The sequence below is a fragment of the Schistocerca cancellata genome, chromosome 3 (assembly GCF_023864275.1).
Source record: "Schistocerca cancellata isolate TAMUIC-IGC-003103 chromosome 3, iqSchCanc2.1, whole genome shotgun sequence".
Taxonomy (NCBI): Eukaryota; Metazoa; Arthropoda; class Insecta; order Orthoptera; family Acrididae; genus Schistocerca; species Schistocerca cancellata.
The window spans coordinates 872,490,004-872,517,726 of NC_064628.1; the positions used below are offsets into that span (position 1 = coordinate 872,490,004).

The 27,723-nt window shown below is 39.2% G+C and overlaps 1 protein-coding gene across 4 annotated transcripts in view; it reads right to left on the minus strand.

The window, feature by feature from the left end:
• Window positions 1-1,419: 1,419 nt before the first annotated feature.
• The window catches only part of LOC126175945 (tyrosine-protein phosphatase Lar), a 546,759-nt gene continuing 520,455 nt past the window's right edge, over window positions 1,420-27,723 (minus strand). For all 4 annotated transcript variants that reach the window (XM_049923024.1, XM_049923022.1, XM_049923023.1 and 1 more), the window contains 12 exons: window positions 24,525-24,719; window positions 24,210-24,433; window positions 23,147-23,372; window positions 22,560-22,760; window positions 21,333-21,551; window positions 21,071-21,225; window positions 20,842-20,971; window positions 18,746-18,901; window positions 10,160-10,465; window positions 6,760-7,040; window positions 6,484-6,619; window positions 1,420-2,678 (listed from right to left, as the gene is read on the minus strand). In XM_049923024.1, coding sequence (XP_049778981.1) covers window positions 2,610-2,678; window positions 6,484-6,619; window positions 6,760-7,040; window positions 10,160-10,465; window positions 18,746-18,901; window positions 20,842-20,971; window positions 21,071-21,225; window positions 21,333-21,551; window positions 22,560-22,760; window positions 23,147-23,372; window positions 24,210-24,433; window positions 24,525-24,719 — 2,298 coding nt within the window. In that variant the 3' untranslated portion in view covers window positions 1,420-2,609. The remainder of the gene's footprint in view (window positions 2,679-6,483; window positions 6,620-6,759; window positions 7,041-10,159; window positions 10,466-18,745; window positions 18,902-20,841; window positions 20,972-21,070; window positions 21,226-21,332; window positions 21,552-22,559; window positions 22,761-23,146; window positions 23,373-24,209; window positions 24,434-24,524; window positions 24,720-27,723) is intronic.

Sequence of the window (27,723 nt, forward strand, 5' to 3'; positions counted from 1 at the left end):
TACATTTCAGCAGGATAATGCACGACCGCATGTTGCAGGTCCTGTACGGGCCTTTCTGGATACAGAAAATGTTCAACTGCTGCCCTGGCCAGCACATTCTCCAGATCTCTCACCAACTGAAAACGTCTGGTCAATGGTGGCCGAGCAACTGGCTCGTCACGACACGCCAGTCACTACTCTTGATGAACTGTGGTATTGTGTTGAAACTGCATGTGCAACTGTACCTGTACATGCTATCCAAGCTCTGTTTGACTCAATGCCCAGGCATATCAAGGCCGTTATTACGGCCAGGGGTGGTTGTTCTGGGTACTGATTTCTCACGATCTATGCACCCAAATTGCGTAAAAATGTAATCACATGTCAGTTCTAGTATAATATATTTGTCCAATGAATACCTGTTTATCATCTGCATTTCTTCTTGGTGTAGCAATTTTAATGGCCAGTAGTGTAATACTGATGTTAGAGATGAAGCAATGCAAGGAAAAACTGAATTAAATGAAAACCACCAAAGAGAATGTATTTGTAATTTTCTCGAGAAAGAACAAATTTGCAAACTCAGGAAAAGAAAGAAAGCCCTTAATTCATGGAATATTAAAAACAATTTATGTCAGAAAGAAAATATTTTATGTTCATACTGCAGAAGTCCATCATATATTGGTCATCAAAACTCTGAAAAGCAGTGTCAGTTCTACATAAATACTTAAGGAGATAAAGAATATTCAGGGGTAGTATGGTAAATAGTTTTACTAAATTTAAATAGGTAGGTCTGTGAGATTCAGCTACTGAAGATTTTAATACTTGTGTTCACTCATATCCTAAACCATAAATAAATGTCAAGTGTAAAAAGAAAATTGTGAAGGTACAGCAGAGGCAACTTTGCATGTCTGGACTTTTATTGTGTGATGAAATCAGGAATAACTTGAGTAGTTCCACATTTCACTCATTTTTTTTCACATGACAGAAATATAAGGTACCTGTCCAAATTCCTGTTGAGATATAGAAACATTTGTAGTCTCATACACCAATCCTAGCCTGTGTCGCAGATGTTTCCAGATATGCAGTCAATAATCTGTTTGTCATTCATCTCTTGCCTTTACTACTAACCACTTATTTCTCTTTTTGTTGCTTCTCAGCCAAATTACTTTCTCAGTTACTGAGAATGAACAATTTTCAAATGTAATTGTGAAATATTTACTACTAATTTACATGTTGCATATCAGATACCACTACTTAAGTAAGCACAGTGGATAATTCCCCCCCCCCCCCCCCTTTCCCACAGTAAGCCGGATCACTTGAATTGTGTGTCAATTTGATGGTGCCTTGTTCACCTTGCAAGACAGCCACATGCTTCTGGTTTTATAAGAGTGTGGTCAGCACACTGTTCAAAATCAGGAATTACAATAATTTTTGTGTACAAAACATGGTTTGATTGGTTTTATTAAAAAGAGAGCACTATGTCAATCAATAATGCGGGAAAACACATTGTTTGTACTGTCAATGGAAAACATTAAAAATCAAAAAAGATGGAAACTTATACAATGATCAGTACTTATTTAAGTCTACAGAAAAGTAAACAATACATATTATACATTTTGAGGTGTTTCTTTTTCTTCTTTAATTTTATGATATGTCAATAATAAAAAATAATAGCAGTCATAATATTTCTGCTTTAGAGTCACATTTAAAAACACATAACGAAAAGGTTCACTCACACACACACATATAGAAAACATGTCTATAATGTAAAAAAAGTAGGAAATGTTTACAAATTTGGCTCTTTTTATATAAATGCTAACTACATCATAACACAATTCTCTTATGAACACCTCACAGGCAATGAACCAAAACACAAATGAACACTTGAGTGCACATATATTTCCTACAAAACAACACAGGTATACATGAAATTTGGAACTATAAAAATAAAAAAAGAAAGGTTTCAAATTAGAGGGGAAATTGGTAATAATGTCCCCAGTGATTGTATGTACGACAAATGTGCGCTTTCCCATTTTGCTCACATATTCTTCTTTTTCTAAATCTTTATTTGGGAATTTATCTTTCATTAAGTAGGCACCATGGAAAATGTTTATGCCATCCAGCTTGCACGATGATGGCGCTTTGGGACATTGGGGATGATGTGCAGTTCAGTAACATGCACATTACACACACATACACTCCACTTGTTTAAGTTTGTGTCACTCATCAAAGCTCTAAAAAAAGTTTGTCCATTCACAGGTAAGAGACGTTTCAATATTATTCTTGAGGCAGTATCTGGATATTATATCCAGTTCAGAGTAAATCAAATGTGTAAAATAACAGATGAATGCGAAAACAAAAACAGCAAGTTTACAGAAAATTGGAGAGTTGTCGAATTATTGTCAATGTTTTCCAGCAAATGGAGTGGGAGAACAATAACAGCTATAGTATTTATGTTCATTTTCTTCACCACGGCATCATTAAAATATTGTCCATCCTTAAAATTTTTCTTAGTTATTTCTCTTGCTAACTTTACTGGACAAACATACTCAAACCCTACTTATTACTCATCTTTCTAAATAAACAGCCATTGACTGCTATGTCTCTCATCATGTTCCACAATGGTGTTACTGTCAATTCGCATAATGGTCAAATGATCCCAAATACTCCAATGCAGCTCGATAGCAAAACTGGTACTGATCCTGGTGGGAAAAAAGGCATGTAAATATTTACAAAATGAAATGAATTTAAAAACAGCTATTTATTATAACAGTCAACATTAATAACAAATAATAATAGTAACAATAATTTCAAAAGTAATAGCTATAGAGTTTGAAAATGAGCAGTGGAAAACTTCTACGTACGACCATCACAAAATTAAAAGGGTATCACTACTCAAGTATACTACCTGAGAAATTGACAAATGCAAAACAAAAAAGGCCAGTAGTTGTCCTATTTCAGCTTGTACTAAGTCTCTGACAATCTTACCATTAATGGGATGTTAAATCCTAATCTTAATTACTCATGTTTGCCTGTGTGTTCATTAATTTTCTGTTCACCCCCATCCCCCAACTCTAATCACTTAACTACTTTCAATTTGTTCTACTTTTTAGTACATTCTGAACCCATGTTCTTACTCATCTTCTTTCTGTGTGTATCTCTCAGTGGTCACATTCTTAATTATAATTCTTTTCTGTGTTGACTGCTTTCCCTCCAGGTGATGGTCTTCTCCATACTGTTTTCTTTATCTCTGGCTGGCTGCTGCTGCTCTATTCATATTATTTTATTCTTCAAGTTCCCTCTTAAACATTTTAACTATGTGAAGTAGACTAATATACTTCTCTTTCATTTTTAAAATAAAAAAACATAAGTTTTTGAACCTTGTCACAGTCAATATTTATTTGGAGAAGGGGAGCTGACATTATCATGATCTCCATTTATGAATGTTTTTGTATTAATTTTCATATTTGTGTTCAATACAATATGAAATATTTCTCCTATGAAGAGGGAAATTGTAAGTTTTATGTGACAATGCTTCTGTATGTAATATGATGTCACCCTATGGGCTCTCTCAGCTTTGTAGCCATTTGTCCTTGATGGTACAAAACATTTCATGAGATTAGTTGCTTACGTGATGCAAAGGAAACGAGCCAGCCAAGACAGTTAACAGAGAAGGTGGAATGTGTGTGGAAATCATTCATCAGGAGCTTAAAGAAATCAGTGACATGTGGAAGCTGAGAACTGCAGGTACCAAAGTCAACTGTCAGACTTGTTCTACACAAATGTGTGCATGTAAAATCATACCAGCTGCAGTTACACGTACTGACTACTCTGGACAATGCCCTTCATCCAGACATTTGCAATGACTTACAGTGGCTAGTGGAGGAATATGGTTTTTCACAGAAGTTGTTTTTCTGTAAGAAAGCCATCTTTCATTTGTCTGGAAAGGTAACATGTCATAACATGCTGTTTTAGATGCATACCATCCACATATGATTTTGAACACATTTGTGACTCATGTAAAGTGAATGTGTTTTGTGCCATGTCCTCTTCAAAAGTTCATGGACCATTTTTCTTTGAGAGGAAAACTGATCAGTTTCATGCACCAGGAGATCTGACAGCCACAATTACCCCAAGACATTGGAGAGTCCATTCTGGAGCAAGACAGTAATTCATCACACTTTCTTCCAGACATTCATGATTATCTTAAAGCTGAATTGCCTAACATTAGATTGGACTGGATGTGATTCTCATCATGCTTCTCCTCTTCTTCAGTGGCCCTCGTGGTTGCCAGACTTAACTCTTCTTAAGGGGCTATGTCAAATAATTTGTGTTCCTGTCTAGACTGCCAAGTAATTTGAAAGAGTTGCAAGGAAGGAAAATTAATGTGGTCACTGATATCCAACATGATGTGCTGGGACATTTGATTGTGTGAACCACAACATCCTTTTAAGTAAATTAGAATTCTATGGTGTCACGGGCAGTGCTGAAAAATGGTTCAAGTCATACCTCACTAACAGGAAACAAAGGGTGTCAGTGCAAGGGACTAGTGAATTAAGTCATCAGTCATCATCAGAATGGGAAGAAATTACATGTGGTGTCCCACAAGGATCCATCTTAGGGCCATTGCTTTTTCTTGTGTACATTAATGACCTCTCATCAGTTACACTGCCAGAAGCAGAGTTCGTTTTGTTTGCAGATGACACAAGTATTGCAATAAATAGTATGGCGAGTGTAGTTCTAGAAAGATCTGCTAATGATATTTTCATGGATATTAATAAATGGTTTAAAGCCAACTCACTGACATTAAACTTCGAGAATACTCACTATATGCAATTCAGAACTTGTAAGAGGTTTCCACCCAGCATATGCATAAAGTACGAAGAAGAGCAGATAGAAGAGGTTGACAGTCTTAAATTCCTGGGATTACAACTTGATAATAAATTCAGTTGGAAAGAGCACACCACAGAACTGCAGAAACACCTTAACAAATCTGTATTTGAAATTCGAGTGTTAGCAGACATAGGCGACTTAAAAATGAAAAAGCTTGCATACTTTGCCTACTTTCATTCCATAATGTCATATGGTATAATATTTTGGGGTAACTCTTCAAGTCAAACAAAAGTTTTCAGAGTCCAAAAGCGTGTAATATGTATTATTTGCGGAGTAAATTCACGGATGTCCTGTAGAAACCTCTTCAAAGAACTGGGTATACTAACTACTGCCTCTCAGTATATTTACTCATTAATGAAATTTGTCCTAAATAATATATCTCTTTTTCCAACAAACAGCTCAGTTCATACATACAATACTAGGAACAAAAATGATCTGCACAAGGACTTAAAAGCACTTACATTCAATAATTTGCCAGTAAACATAAAAAATTTATGTTACAAATAAAGATCAGTTTAAAAGGAGCCAGAAAGACTTACTAGTGGCCAACTCCTTCTACTCCATTGACAAATTTTTTAATAGAAATAAATGATGTATTGTATATATTCATACTATTAGTATTGTTATTTCAGCTTAAAAATTGACATGTTCCACATCCACGAGGATCTCCTCAGCACGGATCTATGAAACGAAAAACTAATCTAATCTAATCTAATCTAATCTAAAGGGATGTGTATGGCAAGAGTTTGACTATCATATTGATGTTTGACGTGTCACTTATGAAGCCCATATTGAGCAACTGTAATGTAAGTTAAAAACTTGGAAAGAGATTCTATCCACTGGTGTGTCTCTATTTTCTGTACTGTGCAGCCATCTACCCTGGTAGTACTTAAAAGTAACCCTATACATTCACCAAAAATTTTATAGTTATTTATAAGAGTGCCCTGAAACATTTAAATGCCTCATTTTCAGAAGGATTTCGACTTGGCTTATGTTGAGTGTAGGTTAATTCAATGAAGATTTGCATGCAAGAGAATACTGTTACACAAAGATGAAAAATACTACTTGTACATTAATGGTATTGGCTGGTAAAAACTTAAGTAGTAGTTTTAATCACACTGATATGATCTCTGCCAATGAAAACAAAGGATGTAACTTAACCGTGTAGAAATGTTTGTTAAAGACATATCACACAAATGGCCTACTTGGGCCATTTTGCATCCAGAGAGATTTGCAAAGTTTTTACTTTCATTGAATATAAGCAGAGTGTACTGAAAAGTGACACTATGGCAGTAAGTATCATGTAAGAGAGGAATCATGTTATTATAGGCACACTGTTATTTCAGCAATGAATCTTTGAGGAATGCCGCCTCAACTGAGTACAATAGTAGTTCCTGTTAAGGGCAATTCAGTTTTACAATTTGGATGCTATTTGATGGACCAAGATACTTTGTTTATGTTCTATCACAGGTAACTAGTACTTTATTAGAGGGCTCGTATCTTCCGTCTGCAGTCTGGAGCCCAAAACAATTACGTATGTATTGGCTTTTATGTTTTCAAGGATAATAGAGCTAACATACACTTTACATCATTCTAACGATTGTATATACAAACCTCTGTCTGAACCATTGCCGGGCGCTGTGTTCGTAGGATCCGAACGGTTTGGAAGACGTCTACAACGCCCTCATACTGCATTCTTTCTAAAACGATACTTAGTGTAATGAATACACCTGTACGGCCTACTCCAGCACTGAAAAAGTAGAATATAACAATTTAATACACAACAAGGAAATCAAACAAAGGCTTACTCACTGTATTAAGACATTTCCCTTAAGTAACTGAGATGTCATTTTTGTACAATATACTGACATAATTGTGAGTGAGACATACCTGCAGTGAACAGTAATTGGCCCATCTTGACCAAATTGTTCTTTGGTCTTGTGCACCTGGCCAATGAAATCAATAAAACCATCACCAGACTTTGGCACACCTTGTTCTGGCCAGTCAATGAACTGGAATTGGCGAATGGTGCGAGAACTACCATCACGGGCATCAGTAACCTTGAATTCTCGTAGTATGTACTGAGGCATATTGTATTCTGCTATTGGGTCAACAACAAAACACTGATAACGGACTGACCGGTCACTCGGCCAATACTGGTGACATTTTTCCTAAAAGAAAAAAAAAAATCTGTGAAGTACCTCTATTCACAGCTACTATCAACTCATAGAATAATTGACAATTTAAGATATCTAATTACTTGGTACACTTTTGTAAATCATAAAATTATTTGTTATGTGGCAGGGACAAACCCTATTATATTATCAATCATATATATATATTGCAATGCTATTTCATGAAAATTGAGAAATAATAAAATGGATTAACTCTAAAAGTTTGTGAACTGTCATTCATACAAACTAAATAGAGGGAAGATATTTATTTATGATCAGCATTTCCTGTTCGCAAGAGACCTAAGATCATGTAAAAGTGAATTACTCATGTTCTGCATTTGCTGTGCAACATTTCACAATAAGGAGATTGGTGATGATAACGTATTTTCCTGGAGGATGACTAGAATTATATACACCGTGATTGGACTTTAGTAGAATGTGCTATCAGCTTTGCTATAACTTTAGCAGAGCATTTTACGTTGGTATGTCTATCAATTGGCTATCAACCCAAATGAAAGGCCGCCACCCAACTGTTGTCAACACGGTACCGACACAAGATCGATTTCAGTGGCTGCTTCACAATCCACCACCTAGGTCCTTCCTGCCGAAACCAAACTATCTGAATTATGTAGATGGGAACTGTCCTTGTAATACACCCTTTGATCTTGCAGTCCTCCCTGCCTCGGTATCGGCAAGCAAGCCCCTGATCCACGAATATACTTTCCTCACTCTCCACTCACACGGTCTTCCTCTTCCTACTCTTCCTCCGCACTATTGTCCCCTCCCAACACATACCTCACTGTGCACAATGCCTTCCCCCCTGCCTGCACTTTCTTGGTGCCCCTAATGCTGTTTGTTTTTCTTTCATATAGTATAAACTATTATTTAGCATATAGATGAATCTTAGCAGTTTCCAAGTGTCATGTAAAATTCAATCAATTTATATCTGGAATAGTCTGATGAGCAATTACTTAGGAACACTTTCTGTGGCATGTTTCCTGCACTGAAAACAAACTGCAGAATGCTAGAAAAGGTTGTTTGGGACTAGGGGCATCAGTGGTGGTCATGCGAGTAGACTACTAAATACAGCTGGCAGCTGGAGCTGCCAAATAATATAGTTATTCCCACTGCTACTTCTTTCAGCCTGTGTGTACATTTAGGAAAGTTTGAGGTAAGTGGTAAAATGGTTCCAGGACAAGTGTATCACTGGTACTGTAAAGTCTTGGAATCATTTATCAGGAACTGAACAGCAAATAATGACAGGCTAATATGGAGGTGTGTACAATATGTTAGTCAGTTTCTACACCAATTTGGGGATTAAAGTTAAGGATTCAGGTACAGAATATATAGAATGATGTTAGGATACCAAAGTAGTATTTTTGATGTTTTGAGGTGCCCAGTACTTTGTGGCACAACACACAGTGCCACCAATAGAAAAGCACAACCATTTGACAGCACTCATAGCATTTTTGGAACACCACATTTATGCTTCTAAGGAGAAAAGAGGAAAGGGTTGGAAGGGGTGGGAGGCATGTCACTCAGAAACCAACTAGCAAGGACTAATCTTTTATAAAAAGGGTAGAAGGAAAATGTATCAGAGGAAGTAGGTGCCAGCACATAGCTTAGCATTCTATGCTATGTTGACTTCTATGCTATGTTGACTTTGCTTCAGGTCGAGTAAGAAGTAATGGTAGGCAAACATAGAAAGACAGAAAATGGCACATGATTACATAATAAAAGTGAACTACAATAAGCAGATGAGGAGAGGGGAACCTATGGGGAATATAACACAACATAAGATAGAGAGAACTGTACAAATACCAATGGAAGGATGCAGGACAGGGGAGGTTTAGGATAATGTAGATTGAGTCTAGGAGAGAGAAATATGTTGCAGAACAAGTACCTATATCAAGCATTCAGGGAATTCTAGGTTGTAAGATCCAAATAGAGTGTGTGGTATAGCAAGCCCCATGGATATATCCAAGGCAGACAGTTCATCTGTATCCACTTGTGTATTTTACCAGTTCTGTGGTGCTCATTCCAGTGCAGAAAGCCTTGCAGAGAACAAATATCAGTTGATAATATCATATAAGCAGTTTCACACTTTTGTCGGCCTTTAATGTTACATGCTGTGCCAGTGCTGAGTAGATGGTAGCTGGATGGTGCATTGAGCAGGTTTTCCAACCACAGTGGTTCCAGGATAGGAATTTTAGGGTATGGATGTTTTTTACTATCTTATTTGTATTATTCTTGTCAGCTGACATGACCTGCTTGCACCCCCACCCTGACAAACCACCTGGAATCAGGAGAACTGTTATATCTTTTCTGTTCTTCTTTCGGCTGTACTGGGTGCTTTGTCTCTCTGACTAGCCCTTTGTGATTTTATTGGTTTGCTGAATGGAATTTTCCTTTTTAGGCACTTAACATTCCTTTTTAGGCACTTAACATGTGATATTTTGATGGACCAGTAATGTGTTAATGCTGAGCCAAGGTTATCTGAGTAATGTGCATGAATGAATGTCACATGGATAGTTCCGATGAATAACTGAACTGGATCATTGTCAAACTACCAACAAAGACAAACTGTTGCAGAAACCAATGTAAATGCCACTAATTCATCTGCCAATTACTTCAGTATCCAAACCCGGAATGTGTATACAGTTTTATTACAGTTAAAAAGTTGAAGAACAGCATGTGCAAACATATTTTTAGTCAGTGAAAACAGCTCTCTCCATCCAAGTAACATTCCTGAACTGTCTTGCTAAGAAGGCATCTCCAGGTGTCTTCACAAAGGTATTTCAGAAAATGCAACTTGAGTGAGTGTTTTGAAAAGAAAAAAGTTTAAAAATGCAACATTTCTTCTATACTTCTGGTGTGACTATCATAATCAGTATTGATCCTGTGCTGATATCTGTGGGAGAAGTTAACAGTACAAAACTGATAGCGTACTGTGAATCTTATCAGAAATCTGTCATGGATATTGTCATTAGTGTCCCATAATATAGCATAATTATGTTGAATGATGTTAACAACTTTCAATATAAATACACAATAATTTTATACAATGTCAGTTACTGTATTTCAGAAAAAAAGTAATATAAAAGGTTAATACATACCCTTCCCATCTCTTTAAGCTTTGTAAGCATTACAACAATTGTGGAATTGTGTTCCCACAGCATGCGCCAGAAGTCTTCTGTCGTATCAACTAGTGGACCCTGAGTGGCTATATAAGCTGAACGATATCGGTAGCCATCAATAAAACTAGCATTTATGTAGTCAGATCCTTCAACACCTCTGACTGGTGTTAGGCAAACACGAGTGGCCTCGAATGGCAAGATGTGGACAAGACGGTTTTTATGCTTGTTGCAGGCCAGGTTTGCGCTGATGAAGCGTGTTGAATCAGCCTTGATGTTGGACAGTTTCTACAAAAAGGAATAGAATTTGCTTATATATGTACATGTTGTACAGAGGGAAACATCGCAAACATGATGAAAAAAATTATTTTGATTGCAATCAATAATAATGTTCTCATTTACACTGTGATCCACATTTCTGTATAATATTTAGTAGCAGAATCTGATTTTAGTCTTTTCATAATAGAATAATCATATTTGGCTTAATAAGCATAAAAGTAAAATCCAGAATGGAGGGAGATAAATGGCTCAAAAAAAGTTTTGTAACAATCTCGTGACTAGCATACCTCTCTCTTCCTTCCTTTCTTTCTTTCTTTTTTTATCCAAAACCTCTTTCTCAATACCCTTTTGACCACAAGAAACTGCTATGTACAGCCAATGAGTCATCTCAGTGCAATTCAGTAGAGGGCATAGTGTCTCTAATTCAGTTCTGTCAACATGGCTTGGAGGATCGCTTCAGGCTTAGACTGTGCACACAGAGTAACTTGCCAGCAAAAAGGAGCATCTGTATGGTGTGTTTCCCACCACACTGGCATCACAAAGATGATGTTCAAACAACTAGTCACCTTCGTGTGATATGAAACACTGAAAAACTGTGTCTGCTGTGATCAATAACACCAATTGATGACCACTACCAAAAAATTATGGCTATAAGGTACTCTGAGGAGAATGCAACAGAACAGTGAGCTGCCATTTTGCAGACAACTGGAAGAGCTGTGTTAACCCTGACAGTATGGAACTGCCTCAACACAATCAACTGGACCTGTAGTCATAGCATATGAAAAACAGCATAAACTACCCAGCAGCATAGTAAACAAAGAAGGCAGGAAAGGGAACACCTGAAAGGGAACCTGGATCAATAGCATCAAGTTTCCTTTAGCAATGAGTGAAGAATTTGTCCAACACCTGCCAACTGTTGTAGAACAGTGTAAAGGCAGCCAGGCAGTAGCAGCCACCAGCAGGGTTCAGCAGGGAGATGAGTCAGTCATGTTTTCGACCGGTACTGTGCATAAATATCAAACATGTCTAGTCATTATCAGTGGTAATTTCAGGGCTATGCAGAATGTACACAGGATTCTCCAAGCTACTCTTCAGCCCTACAGTCAACATCTTCATGATGGGTTTGTCTTTTATGTTGATAACGCACAGGCAAATGGCATCCCACTCGTGAACATCTTCATCTAGGAAGCAGAAAGTGATCAAATGGAAGGCCTCCAGTTTCTTCTGACATGAACATGATTAAGAGTGCTTGGAATCAGCTGAAATGAGTAGTGTGTTGTCACATAAACCTCCTCACACCCCAGATGACAAAATAACGACTTGCACTGAAGAGAAAGACAAGCTCAAACAACAACATATTGGCCACTTTGTTGATGGCTTGCCAAGGACGGTCCGAGTGTGTTATGACATGTGAGGTAGAGCAACACAGTATTGAATCTAAGCCAGTACATGTTCACAGATATGAAGGTGGTGAAAAACTTTTTTTGAGTAGTTAATGTATAAGAGTACAGATTATTTACCAAACATAGAACGTGCTGAACAATGAACAACCCTGTAAAACATGGAGCAAAGGCTTAGCTTTCCGACAAATTCCTTTAACAGAGCTATTACATAGACTACACAACAATCACTGTTGCCTCCTGACACTGTCACCTAACATTTGACAATGAGTGTGGTATTGAGAGAGAAACAGTTGAATGTGTATGTTTATTATTCCAGAGATGAGCACTTTCTGATTGGTAAACTTTTGTTCACTGCTCAGCACATCTATTTCATGAGTAGGGATATACATAGTGAGTTGCATACATAACACCTCTTTTATTTCATGAATGGTCCAAGATATTGAAGGTTTTTGGCAAATGACAATATGCAGAGGGGCATATAATTTTGTAGTATGGTTAACCCTCTTAACATTTGGATCAGCCAAAGACATTGAAGCAAGTATGTTTCTCTCTCTCTCTCTCTCTCTCTCTCTCTCTCTCTGTCTAAAGGAGCATTATGGTTTTAAGCAGCAATAGAAACCTCTTGAAAATACAAGTCCAATGATATAACTCTTGTTAATGTTCACATTGAAATTTTTCACTGAAGTATCTGAGGGATGTGCAAAATTTGGTTAGCAAGGCTGTTGGAATCAGCTATTGTAGTTGTTGTGACTCGCCGATCATTCAAAGCGCCGCCGCGCCATTACGCGCGTCCTCTATGTGCGGCGCTGTCTGCCAGCCATGCAGCAGCTGCACCACCTAAGCGGCCAGCCGAGCAGCGGCTGCTTGACTGGGACTCAGTGCTCATTCGAATGCTAACGTGTACATATGTCTTGCTTGTCAACTTACTCTGTGACTTATATGTGTTGTGTTGTTCTGAAATATATGTGTTAAACTTGACGTTATAACAATTGGCGACGAGGTAGTGGATTTTTCCTTTTCACCGTTGACCCACAGGTTTCCATGGCTACTGTCGAGCAACTATTGCAAAATCTCCTTGAACAGCAAGTGCTTCTAACAGCGGCAATTCGCGATTTCGTCGCGGCGTCAAATGCGGGGCGTTTCTCGTCGTTGGCTATACCTCCTTTTCCTCCTTACGACGAGACAGCGGAAGACTAGTCTGATTATGAAACACGTCTTCGATAGCACTTCTTGGCATTTCATCCATGTAAGTCTCTGTTCCTTTCCTGGATTTCACCTCAAATGTATCGGTTGTTGTCGCAATTGGCTCCTTTGAAGGATCCTGCATCTTTGTCCTTTGCTGAAATGTGCTCACTTCTGTCTGTCTATCTTCAAAAGCAAACGCATGTGGTAGCCTCTTGTGTTGCCTTTTATCATTGTCAAAAACAGCCACATCAATCCTATTGCGCTTGGGCTGCTGAACTTCACGGCCTCAGTCGAAAGTGTCAATTTGTTACTGACGTTCACAAAGAATCATATGCCGATTCCATGGAATGGGATGCTATTATCTGGTCGGCGCCCGACAAAGAAGTTCGGCAACATGCCCTTCAGTTGGCAAATCTGACTCTAGATGAAGTTCTCTCCATCGCGCAGTCTTTTGAAATTTCTTGCGCCGCTGGGGGGCAAATAAGAGGCGTGGGGTGATTCGGGGAAATACAACTTCTGTGCACTGTTGATGACGCGTGCGGCACGTCCCCGCCAGCTGACGTGGCCGCAGTGCGCTCCCACGCACAGCCTTGGCCTAACCGTAAACAACCCACTAAGAAACTGCAGCAAAACCCCTGGCAACTTCCTTCATGTCCACGGTGTTTTACGAAACATTCACACGAGGATTGTCCCCAATGTTGGGCTGTGTGTCACAATTGCAAAAAAAAAGGTCATGTGTCTTCCGTTTGCAAATCCGACCGCATACATGATGTACATGAACATGACGCCGATTCTGATTCTGTGGTGTCTGTCAATTGCACTTCTTCCCTTTCAGGGAAGTTATTCCTTACTGTCCAAATCCTTGGTCGAGATGTTCGCATGCAAGTGGATACCGGTTCTGCTGCCACTATAATTAATTCCCAGATGTATCTTCAGTTGGGTTCTCCACTCCTGTCACCTGTCACTTGGCAATTACAGATGTACAATAAACAGAAGATTTCTCTCTTGCGACAGTTTAATGATGAGGTATCTTACAAATCCGTCGTTTGCACTGTCCCCATATTTGTGGTCGACCAGAGTAACACAGAGAATCTGTTTGGTTTCGATGCCTTTCACGTTTTTGGGTTCTCCATAGATGACTCTGTCAATATTGTCTCTGATGCTATTCCTTATGCTCAACTGGATTCCTTGTCGACGACATTTCCGTCCCTTTTTTCTCCTGGGTTAGGCCGTGCAAACGACTTTGAAGCTCATATCACACTCAAACCCACTGCTCGGCCTAAGTTTTTTCTGGCTCGGCCCATTCCTGTGGCCCTTCGTGATCGGGTACAACAGGAGTTGGATCGTCTCACTACTTCAGGGGTCTTGCTTCCTGTCACTTCCAGTGAGTGGTCCTCTTCTGTCGTTGTCAAGCCAAATGGTGATATTCATCTCTGTGGCGATTTCAACGCCACTGTAAATGCTCAATGCCTCATCGACACTTACCCTATGCCCCATCCTGAAGAACTGTTCACTAAACTTGCTGGAGGCCAGTATTTTTCTAAAATTGACCTGTCAGAAGCTTATCATCAACTTCCTCTCGATGCTGCTTCCTGGCAGTTTCTGGTCCTTAACACGCCTTTCGGCCTCTATCAATACCAACGCTTGCCATTCGGGGTTGCTAGCACCCCTGCTCTCTTTCAGTGATTCTTGCAACAATTATTGCTCCCTGTCCCTGGGTGTATCAATTACATGGACGACATTGTTGTCACTGGCTCCACCACTGAAGAACATCTTCAAAATCTCCGCACACTTTTTCATGTCTTACAGACTGGCAGCCTTAAGTGTAATCTTCAGAAATCACAATTTTTTCAGGCATCTATCACGCACTTGGGGTTTCAAACTCTTTCGGGATGGTATTCGTCCGCTTCAGCAAACTGTCGCTGCGATCAATGCCCTTCCTTGCCCTACATCTGTTAAGGAACTGCAGGCCTTCTTGGGGAAAATAGCATACTATCACAAGTTTTTACCGTCTGCGGCTTCGGTGGCTCTGCCGTTGCATCGCCTGTTGCGTAAAAACGTGCCTTTTCACTGGCCCGCGTCATGCGATGCGGCTTTCCAGAAATTGAAGACTATGGTGAAACAGGCTGCTTATCGACCTGGCCAACATCTTGTTCTTGCCACAGACGCCTCTCAATATGAGGTCGGTGCAGTCCTTGCGCAACGTTTTTCTGACGGTTCAGAACAACCCATTGCTTATGCCTCCAAAACGCTCACGGATGCCCAACAGAAGTATTCTCAAATTGAAAAAGAAGCTTTGGCCATTATTTATGCTCTTCATACGTTTGGTGTTTTTCTCTGTGGCTCAAAATTTCATCTTGTTACAGATCACAAACCACTTGTTTCCTTGTTTCATCCATTAACGTCACTTCCTGACAAGGCTGCACACCACCTCCAGCGTTGGGCTCTTTACTTGTCTCGTTTCAATTATGAGATTCACTTCCGGCCAACGGCTCAACATGCAAATGCTGATGCTCTGTCTCGCCTTCCCATGGGTCCTGATCTGGCATTTGATAGGGACGAACTTTTGTGTTTCCACCTGGATGTTGCCGAGCAGCGGGTTGTGGATGGGTTCCCCATCACTGGGGACAGGCTGGCGGCTGCTACGGGTTCTGACCCTACCCTCTCCCGGGTTTTACGCTGTATTCAGAATGGTTGGCCAGATCGCCCGTCCGCTAAGACTTCTGATCCGTTGCGAACTACTACGCTTTACGCTACTGCCTCACGGCTAGGGATGGTGTTAATCCTCCTTTCCACTGACAATGCTTCGCCGCGTGTTGTGGTACCTACGTCTTTGCGTGCTTCGGTCTTGCGCCGCCTTCACCAAGGGCACTGGGGTGTGTCTCGCACAAAATCTATGGCGCGCCGTCATGTGTACTGGCCTGGCATCGACTCTGAAATAGCACACATGGTCGCTGCCTGCGGCCCTTGTGCGTCACAGGCCGCTGCCCCGAAGTCATCTTTGTCACTGTGGCCTTCGCCTGAGAAGCCCTGGGAGCGCATTCATGCTGACTTTGTGGGACCCTTTTTAGGTACTTATTGGCTCCTCGTAATTGATGCCTACTCTAACTTTCCTTTCATTGTCCGTTGCATGTCGCCTACCACCGCAGCAACCACCAGTGCTCTCACCTGCATTTTTTCTTTGGATGGCCTCCCCTCTACTCTTGTTACTGATAATGGTCCGCAATTTGCCTCTTCCGACTTTGCAGATTTTTGTGCTCGTCACGGCGTTATGCATGTCACGGCCCCGCTGTTCCATCTACAATCAAATGGTGAGGCTGAACGACTGGTCCGCACGTTTAAGGCTCAGATGCGGAAACTTCTGACTTCTTCTGCTGCTGATGATGCGCTTCTCCGGTTTCTGGCATCTTACCATTTCACCCCCATGGGCGACCACAGCCCGGCTGAGCTCTTACATGGCCGACAGCCCTGCACGCTACTTCATCTTCTGCGGCCTTCCACCTCACGGCCACGGGTGACTTCACTTGGCCGGTTCACCGCTGACGACCTCGTCTGGGTACGGGGATATGGCAGGCGGCCAAAATGGAGCCCGGGCCACATCTTACGACATCGTGTCAGACGCCTGTCTGAAATCCAGACGGCACGGGTGTTGCAGTGCGTCATTCGGACCAGCTTCGGCCTCGTGTGCCGGCAACGCCTGTTCCAAATGACGCTACACCACCTTCGGCTCTACCTGACGCTCAGGATCTTGGCATCTCTCAATACTCACAGCGCAAGAACGGACACCACCAGGAGATGTGCCCATGCAGAAACCGGATGACCATCCTCTGTCAGAGCAAATCTACTCGCCTCCTCCTCCAACGGATGCCGACACATCGCCTATGTCTCCTGTCATATCAACTGGACTTGCCGCAACGGGCAGATTGGTGCATGGGGGCCCAGCAGATTCGACCCCTACATCTCCTGTCATCTCGACCTGTTATCATCGGGGACACTTCCGTCCGTACGGGAAGCCGCCTCCTCGAGACTTTACGGTGAGTCAAACAATGCCTATGGACACCTCCATCAGGACCAGTGCAACAACTTCAAAGGTTGGTTGGTTGGTTTGGGGAAGGAGACCACACAGCGTGGTCATCGGTCTCATCGGATTAGGGAAGGATGGGAAAGGAAGTCGGCCGTGCCCTTTCAGAGGAACCATCCCGGCATTTGCCTGGAGTGATTTAGGGAAATCACGGAAAACCTAAATCAGGATGGGCGGACGCGGGATTGAACCATCGTCCTTCCGAATGCGAGTCCAGTGTCTAACCACTGCGCCACCTTGCTCGGTACAATTTCAAAGGGGGGAAAAGTGTTGTGACTCGCCGATCATTCAAAGCGCCGCCGCATAATTACGCACGTCCTCTACGTGTGGCGCTGTCTGCCAGCCATGCAGCAGCTGCGCCACCTAAGCAGCCAGCTGAGCAGCGGCCGCTAGACTGGGACTCAGTGCTCATTCAAATGCTAACGTGTACACATGTCTTGCTTGTCAACTTACTCTGTGACTTATATGTGTTGTGTCGTTCTGAAATATATGTGTTAAACATGACGTTATAACAGTAGTGTAAAATTTATTTCCTCTAGGCTCTTCTTTTTACGACATAGACAAAGGGTAAGCTACGACTTTTGTAAATGGAGCTATATGCTAACTGTAGAGGCTTAGGAAAAACTTTCAAATGTGTCTATTTTACCAGGTTCAAGTGAACAGGTTTTGCAGAAACAGCTGCATTTTCACCATGTAGTTAAGGCTGCTCTTGGCCACTTACTTGTCACCACTCAACTAAGACAGAGATGAAAATGGCCCTTTTCCACAGACAAAAGGAACTACCATCTTAAATTCTATATCTGTGAAATGATTATCTAGCTCGTCTTTGACTGGAAATGCTGGAATGCTTCTTAAAGGGAAATTACAAGTTGTTGGACAACTGTGACTACAGGTAATAATCAAAATTGTGATCAAATGGCATAAAAATCAATGCACAAACCATTTTACTCATAATGATCCCGTAACCACCCATCATCTACAAACTAAATACTTCTCTTAATAAAACACAGCTTTACATTTCATTTAAGCTTGCGCTCAGACTGTTTCCCAGTGGCTGAGAAACATATTTGGAAATGCCATTTGAGAGTTATATAAACCTTATATCAGTGGATAGTAAGACAACATATGCTGTGGTGATTCATTGACACATACTGTCTGCATAGGTGGGGCTTCGTGCAGATTGCATTCTCAAGTGCTTCTGACATCTGCAATCAGAACAGATAACCCTCTACTTCCATGCTGGTCTGCCAGCATTTCCTTTACATTCACCATATACAAATAATACTTCTAACTTCTCATTGATAAACATGTCTGTGCATATAGAATGCTGAAGCAGAAATAAGCTGCCAATAAACAAGGCATCACCTGTTAGATCTCAGTGCATATAAGTAAACAGTGAAAATTCTCAATATGATGAAACAGCCTGGCTTGAGGGTCTCTCTCGGCAATGTGTACACTCCAATAGCTGATTTTAGCTGCCTTTCAATTTTAGCACATTTTGCAAAAAGTTTAATTGCCAACATTAACATGCATTAGTCACAGCAGTCATCTTTTCAAGAGTTTTCAAATGCTATGTGACATAGTTCTGCACTATTTTTCAGAGTTGCTGCTAATGCTCACCTTGAACTCCAGTTCCATTCCTGTAATATTTTCACCTGGCTCAGTCTGCATGAGCTTCTGGATATGTGTGTGCAGATTACGAGCTGGAACTTCCGTATTACCTACAATTACCGCTTCAAGTAGTGCATCATGAATGAAAATATATTGGTCCTCCGTCTGAAAAGATATAAGAAACAGGATTAGGAATCAGTGTTGTTGTTATTTTAATTATGTCAGTGTCAGTTTACATCCATATTCTATCTCTCTCTCTGTCTCCTTTCTTACATTCTAATTAAAACGAGAAAAAACTGGTAGCTCTGTTTTGCCAAAATACTTTATTAATCAATCACCATATAACACACTGGTGGAAATTTTAGTGATTTTTTATAAAAGGGTGTGGCCTATGTGTTCTTTTCCAGTTTCTGTGAAGAGTTTTCTGTGCAAGCAATGCACACTAAATTATGTTCAGAGTGAAACTAATTAACTTTTTAATTTAGTATACAACACAAAAACAGACGCTCTATAGTCGAAGTGGTCTTGTTTAGTTATGAATTTTGGCTGCCTTTCAATGCCACTTGCATTAATTAATACATCACTTCCTCAACTGTAACAATGGGTTTGACTGTTCTTTGTGACGAAATATTTGAAAAGATATTGTGAGTCTTATTTTGTTATTGTCTATTTTGGTTCCCGTGTTTATCTGAGTCCCTTGTAGCCGACAGTGTTTCAACTAAAATCTATATGTTTGTGATTTTATATTTTGCTTTTATCTAAGGTATACCAGGTACTGTTTTTTTCAGAGCTTCCTCAGAGTGCTAATGTGCCAAGAGTGATCTTTACCCTCTCAAATTATTAAGCTAGGAATAAAAAAACAGCAATAACTATATGTGTCCATGTGTTATTTCATCAAAATCTGTGGAAATTTAAAGAAGTCAAATAAGTTTACAGAACTTTTATTAATATGACAGTCCCTCAAAATATAAGGCCAGTGAGATAGTGCCACATCAAGTGTACTGTCTGCCTGATTTTATGATTTGACAGGATTCTTTTGAGAAGCACTGTAAAAGTTAATTTTACTTAGGAACATTTGGCAGAAAGTAAATAATTTTAGAGTAAAGGAGACCACTCACTGTAGAGCTGAAGTGTTGACTTGTTCACACACACACACACACACACACACAAACACACACACACACACACACACCTGTATTGTATTGGCTGGGTGCACAACACTGGGTTTGCAGTTTGATAGGTGGGCTGCGGTGGGGACGTTGAGGAGGGTGGGGAGAGTTGGGAGGCAGAGCCAGGAATCAGGAGGAGCAGTTGGGGATGGGTAGCTATCAGTTTCAAGGGAGGCAGCAAGTGTGCAAGATAGGAGCACAGAAGGAGAGGTGGTAGGTGCATGGGATAGGCATGCAACACACAGTCACCAGAGTCAATAAGGTGTGTTGCTTGATGGAGATGATGCGGATGTTCCCCATATCCTGGTGTGTCGCATGATGAAGATGATGTGGAGATTCCTCATATCCTCTAACCATCAGTTTCCACTTCCTCTATCTTGTCACCCCCTCCCAATCTAAGCCTCCACATCATCTTCGTGTGCCTCATCTAACCGGCTCCACATGTATCACATGACAAGTCCATGCACTAAACACTTCTTTCTCCTATATTGTGCTCTAGCTTATCACAGGATTTATTCCAAAAGCTAGCAGAGTTTTCATTCTTTTTTGTGTGTACATCAATGATTCAATGCTTCCCCCTACAGCTTGGTGAGTGATCTCTTTTACTTGTAAAGTATTTACATAAAAGATAATGTGCTGGTAGTGTCAAATTCCTTAGCTTGTGAACTAGAAACTCCATAGCAAATAAGCCACAACTGCAGAAACCAGTAAATTCATGAGGAAAAATACTGTCAGATAGGAAGAACTGGAAGAATGGAAATAGCAGTATTCTTCTGCTGAGAAGAAATGGTGTATGATCTCAGGGCACAAAAACAGCCTATTACATGACAAGATATTAGAAAAAGTACATATTTTTCAATTAATTTGTAGCACATTTAATTAAAAGTAGTTACACTGTGAACATAACATAATATCAATAAGCCCTTGCATACTCACCTGAACCATGTAGTTGCGTTGAGCCCTGAGACAAGTTACATGACCATATATGTCTAACATTTTTTCATGCTTCAGTCGCTCCAGCATTGAATCTATAACTATAAAACAACCAGTGCGCCCAACACCAGCACTGGAAACAAAAAGTTGTCATGCGTCATGTATCAAAATTCATAGTAAATGGTTTTAATTTGCATGTTTATAATGCACAGTTGGATAAGTTGACAAATACCTGCAGTGAACTATCATTGGACCAGCCTCTGGGGGATTCATATTTCGGACACGGCGTAGGAACTGTAAGAAAGGTGCTGGGTGATCTGGGACACCATGATCAGGCCAAGCAGTAAACTGAAATTGTTTTACTTCTCTCCTCTCTTGGTGGCCACCCTGACAAACAAACAGTTTAATATTATACATTTGTTGCCATTTAGGAACAAAAGATCTTTATAAGAAATACAAAATGTGGAGAAGACGAACTTTCTGTTGCTGCATACCTTATGGATCTGAAAGGTACGAATGCAATATGTTGCCAACTCCTGAACATCACTGATAGTAACAGTCATTGTGCCATATGTTTCTGTCCCTCGTGAAGGCCAGTACTGATCACACTTAATACGCGTGCGTTCTTCTAACTTTGTCATCATAACTATTGTTGCTGAACGTAATTCCCAGCACATCCGCCAGAAATCTCCAAATGTTTCTTGAAGGGGACCCTAAAATGTTAATTTGTGAGTAAGCAAGTGAAATGCTGTGCTATATTAACATTAAATATTTCAAAATTGAAAATGAATAGATCTCAGTACAGCCAATGTGTTCAAAGAGCTCAAAGAATCATGACAGTATGGCTTAGAAATTTACATGTTTGTGTTACACTAGTTATGTCATAATATCATACAGTGAAAAATAGTTTAAATTTGCATTTTGTTATTTACTTGTTTAAAAGGATGAAACTACAAAGAAATCCTTCAAAGTGGACTATCTATTGTGAAGGAAGTGATGATAGATTTCAATATCTATAATATGTTCATGTCATTAGAGATGGAGCACTGGCTGAGTTGGAGAAATATTGGGAATGTACTGTCCCAGCATTCATATGACTTGATTAAAGGAAACTTCAGAATACTAAATCAGAATTGGTAGTTTGTAATTTGAGACTCAGTCAGCCCAAACAAGAGTCTTATGTCTTAACCACTGAACCACATTATGTGGTGGGAGTTGGTTGTTTTTATTTGCTTGTCTGATGGAAGTCTCCTGAAAACAGATGCTGCAGAAAAATTTAGTTCTTTTTGCTTTACAGTAAAAGTGTAAGCCAGGTGTAGATATGGCTTCTATCTTTTGTTTACTGAGTGAATGTTTTATGTTCTGCTGAACAAATTTATTTGCAACAGATATGTTGAAATTGTATCTAGGTTCAGTTGTAAGAACTTCAAATTCTAAACTCCAAAGATTAGATGTACTTTATATAAGAGATAAATGTTGATCTTCACTGAACTATGTGTCTGAAATAGTATTTTTATTGTTACTTAAGTATCCATCCAATTGGGTGCAAAGCATGAGTCACTGTTTTTGCATTTGCATTACATACGAAATTATTTACAATTAAATTTGTTTCACGTTCAGATATAAAGGCATTTGTAAACTTCTAAAAACTGTGCTATTTTCACTGTTGATTGTATAATAACTGTCTGTTAAATAAATAATTGTCATTTCATACAACTTACCTGGGTTGCTACATAAGCATTATGCTTTCTATAGCCATCACAATAATTTGCATTGATGTAATCGCTCCCAGGAATGCCATCTAATGGTTGAAGGATGACACGTGAATGGTCATAAGCAATAACATTTGCATATCTGTTCTTTGGCTTATTAATTTCCATGTTGGAATGGTCCCATGTAAATGTCTGCCCTGGCTCTATAGACTGGAAAAAAATTCCATGTAAGTGAAGAAATTCTCGGTATCAGTAATGAAATAAATATGCTGAGAGTGTGATTTTTTTTTTTTTTTGTCTGTACAATGTTTCACAGCAATAAGACTAAAAACAACATTGCCCCAACCTGTAATAGCATTTTAATTTTCTAGTGCTTCTGTTATTGTTTACACTTGTCACAAAAGTTTACAAAATGCATGTTTAACCAGAATGACAGTACATATGTTACTATTTTGCTAGCCAATGATACTAAAGTGCTGCTATCTGTTAAAGGCGCCTGACAATTTTCTGTCCACATCTCTATTACTAGCTTTATGAGGTTTCTAAAAGACTAAGAATTTTGCTCAGTTTTTGTAGACAAAGTTTGTAGATCTTACCTCATACTCTTGTGAGAATTTTAGGTTGTCATTAGCCTTCAGACGTTCAATGTGGTTTGCCAGCTCAGAGATTGGTATAGGAGGATGTGAAATCATACCAGGAGTCTGAAAGTTCTGGCGGCGCATTTCAACAGGATCAGTCGGTGCGTGGCTGGTGCCAATATCAGCTGCCATAAGAGGCCGTGTTACTGCTGCTTGGTCAGGAGCCTTACAAGGCTGCCTTCGTCTGCAAAAAGTGGAATTCTGAGCATGTACAACATTATGTATGAGACAACATGTGCAAAGTTTAAGTTTTCACACTATACTATAAAACGTGTATGTTTCTGTAAAATAAAGTAAAAGTATTTCATGCTGCAAAAACTTATGGTTCAAATGGCTCTGAGCACTATGGGACTCAACTGCTGAGGTCATTAGTCCCCTAGAACTTAGAACTAGTTAAACCTAACTAACCTAAGGACATCACAAACATCCATGCCCGAGGCAGGATTCGAACCTGCGACCGTAGCGGTCTTGCGGTTCCAGACTGCAGCGCCTTTAACCGCACGGCCACCTCGGCCGGCTGCAAAAACTTAATTACATTGTTTACAACAAGTATAAATATCACAAATTTTGCACCTTTAGGTTTTATGTTAAAGGGAATGTATGCAAAAATTTCATCATTAATAATTTATTCAGACTTATGCTGAGTGCAGTAAGAAAACAACATCAAAGTATCAAACAAATAATCTTAATTTCACTTCTCTACATCACTACCGTCTTGCACATTGTTTCTTGCTTCACAGTTTTTTGGTTTTACTTCATATTATCGATTACAGGGAAGTGAAGTGCAGCCTTTATTAAATATCTAACAAAACAAAATTATTTTGATAGCTGTGGCCAAGTATATTGAATTGGATGCATTGTGCACCAGGTTGAGAGAACTATTAGTATATTAAATGTTAGTGATGATACCACAATTTTAATATTGTTTTTACAGCTACAATTAATCATAATTTAATAACTACTTTCTCACTACTACTGAGATGTCATACTAAACCTTAAATTACCTCTTGGACTTACTCACTTTTTAATAATAAACAGCAACATGAAACAGATGGACAGCATAAGAGCAGCAATAATAGGACCTATGACCCAGACCATGCCTGCTTCTTCAGTGTTGCTCTTCATTGATACATCTGAGTTGTCAGGAGGAATGTTGGGATCTGGTCTTAACGGTGGGTCCCCTGGAGGCACTTCACGCATATCCAATGATAAATATTCAGAGAATGGGCTTGATGTGTACAGGTGCTGCAAAAGGGTAACATTGTATAGTAATATCTATAATATAACATGACACCATGATAAATCATTAATTTGTGAAATGTTCTAAGTTGCATACCTTTTGAGGAGTGTCCACAATAGCTCTCACAAAAATGCGATAACGTTTACCTCGTTCTAATTTCCGATTAACAAAACCTTCATATGTTTCACCATTTCCGAGATGAAAAGTATATGGCATGCTACGAAGGGAGAATTTTCCAGCAATGTATGGCGCATTTTCTCTTTCGGGCTTTGTTCCTTTGTTAGATATAAGCTGAAACCAAAAGAAATACTATAATTACAATCATAGTTATTACCAAACTAACGAATTCTTAGTGCAATACTAACCCGTTTGCTTCATAATATTTTACAAGATACTGGTAATGGAACATAATTATTTATAGCTCTCATCTAGTGTCTCAAACTTCCTTTCCACATGATTCTTTGGTGCACATGACAAACAAATAGTATATCTTTATAAAGATTTTTTGGAGAACAATGTATTATTAAATTTAAACTCTTGGAGTGTTCAGTAAATGCCCACATTATTTTTCATTTCATGACAGGAGTTTAATACAGTACAAAATTATGTCAAACTACCTGAAAAGAAATACCAGAAAAATTTGAAGGAAATGGACTTTGGACATTGTGCAGAAAAAATGGTAATAGAGTCCTCATGTTACATGCACAGTGTCCTTACAGTTATTGCATCATTAGAACCAACCCTGTAATTCTCATAACTCAGGATGGGTGATTATTAGTGGTTTAAGGGCACTCAACTACAGATTATCAGCATCATTATTATAAGTAGAGACAAATCGGAATACAGCATTTAAAACATTAAAAATGCGGTAAAATGCAACACTGCTTGAGTTTCCTTGTCAGCCAAAAGGAAGAATGACCAAAGAAAACCAGACAAGTGTGAGAAAGGAACTGAAGTGACTAGGAACCAAATTATGTATATACAGGTTGACACAGAATAATGGGAATGTTTCAAATGTGTAGTGGCAGCAATGGGCAGATGGCAACACTGTGGGTATGTGACAGTTAGCGAGTAAACAGTCCACCATTTCAGTAATCGTGAATCAGTGGAATGGACAACAGCAGGCCATAAAAATGTTTTATAAAAACAATGATAGTTTGGTAGCGGTGGAGAGGGAGTTTCGACTTTTTGTAATTTAGGACATCATGATGCCGTTCCGTCGAAGCACGCAATAAAATGTTGGATTAATAACTTTGAAGAGACAGGATCTGCCCTCAAGAAGAAACCAACAGGATGACCAAGAAGTGTGCATTCTCCAATGAACATTAATGTTGTATGCAAGTCTGTCTTACGGAGCCCATGGCATTCACTTCATAAGCAAGTGCAGTGGTTGGAATGCCCTGGGAGAGTGTTTGCAGAATTCTTCATCTTGGTTTAAAATTTCATCTGTACAAACTACAGACGGTGCATCAATTGAAGGACAACAATTACTTGTTACAATTCGGATTCTGTCAACAAATTATAACAAAAATAAACATTGACGATGAATTTATGAACAAGTTGTGGATGTCAGATGAGGCACATTTTCATGTCACAGGTTATGTGAATAAACAGAACTACCGTTACTGGGCAAACAAAATCCCTAATGATGTTCATGAGCACTCTTTACATGCTAGTAAAGTGACAGTATGGTGTGGTGTTCCATCACATACGCTTATCGGACTGTATTTTTTCACAAATGAACAAGGAAACACAATAACTGTCAAAGCTGATCATTACATGGAGATGTTACAAACTTTTGTTACTCCTGCATTGACCAACTTTCCAAATGTTCAAGAAGCCTGGTTTCAACAGGATGAAGCAACATCACACAGTGCACGGCAAATAACGGAAACCATGTGATCTCATGATTCGGTAACACTCCCTGGCCCCATAGATCACCAGATTTATCCATTTGTGATTTTTTCTTGTGGGTCTACCTCAAGAGCAAAGTCTAAAGGACTTGTCCAAGAACCCTGGATGAATTAAAACAGAGAATTCGGGATGCAATTCACAGTATTCCAGCTGAGATGTTGCACCGGTCAATGAGGAATCCCAACAACAGATTTAACAAATGTATTTGTACAGGATGATGCCATCCAAAGGTCATAATTTTTTAAAAAATGAGTTGTAAGGTTTCAATTACTATGAATTCAATTTCTTTCCTTCATCACTTCTAGTTTTATTGGATAGTGGAAATGTTTCTGTTTTTCTGTGTCACCCTGTACATAGTTCGTGAGTTCAAAATATATGACACAAATGGCTGTATCTTTTGACTGCATTGACTTACAATCTTAAATTTTTTACAATGCCAAGGACCATAAACCTTAGTATTAGATATAAATTTCAGCATGATATCTCAACTTGTTCCTGAGAATAAAGGTATTAATGGACAGAAAGATCTATGACAAAGTCATCTTATAAGGATTCCATATTTACTGATTGAGGTACAGAACCATAAAAAGTACCAATACCAACATTACTCAAGTACTTTGGCACCACACAGTCACATTAATATTCAAGAAACTGAATGGTCTTAAGTATTAACACTTATTAAAATATGATAATGTATAGTCCACAGTGGGACTAAGACCTCAGTGCCATAAAATTTGAAAGTGACTGTCTCATATGGTTGAAACCTCTCTAAATATGTGAGTAATATTATATTAATATAATGGTTTTTGAACTAAACAAGATTTTTTCCCAAATGTGGCAGTCATAACTGTCTCCAATATATGTAGTCCACTAATACCACCATTGACCTTATGTCTGAATGATTCATTGCCCTATGTCTGCTAAATGGGATTTTGGCTCTAACATCATAACTGTAAAATAAAAGTCTTATTTAGGATGCTTTTCAAAAGCATTCATTGATACTGGGTCATCAGTTCTCAAATTATGTTTTTATGGTTATGTTCAAATTTTGGAGCTACTTGATCCTTTGAAGATAATGTACTATTATACAGGGTTGGACTCTTTTCTCAACAGTATCTTGGACAGTTATGTGAACATACAAATTTTGTTATTTAATCATCATTTGTTTATGTAAAAAATTATCCACATCAGAATTCTCCACACGCTGACATTCCCTCCCATTGTGGCATTGCATTTTACACAAATAAACTGTCTGAAAATTCTTCTTATGACATTTAAACATATGAGCAAAGTTTCAGTTGGTTTAATGGAAACATTATTCTCCAGTATTTAATGTTTACTGTTTCAGATCTGATGAGATGTCATTATGCAAATATACCCT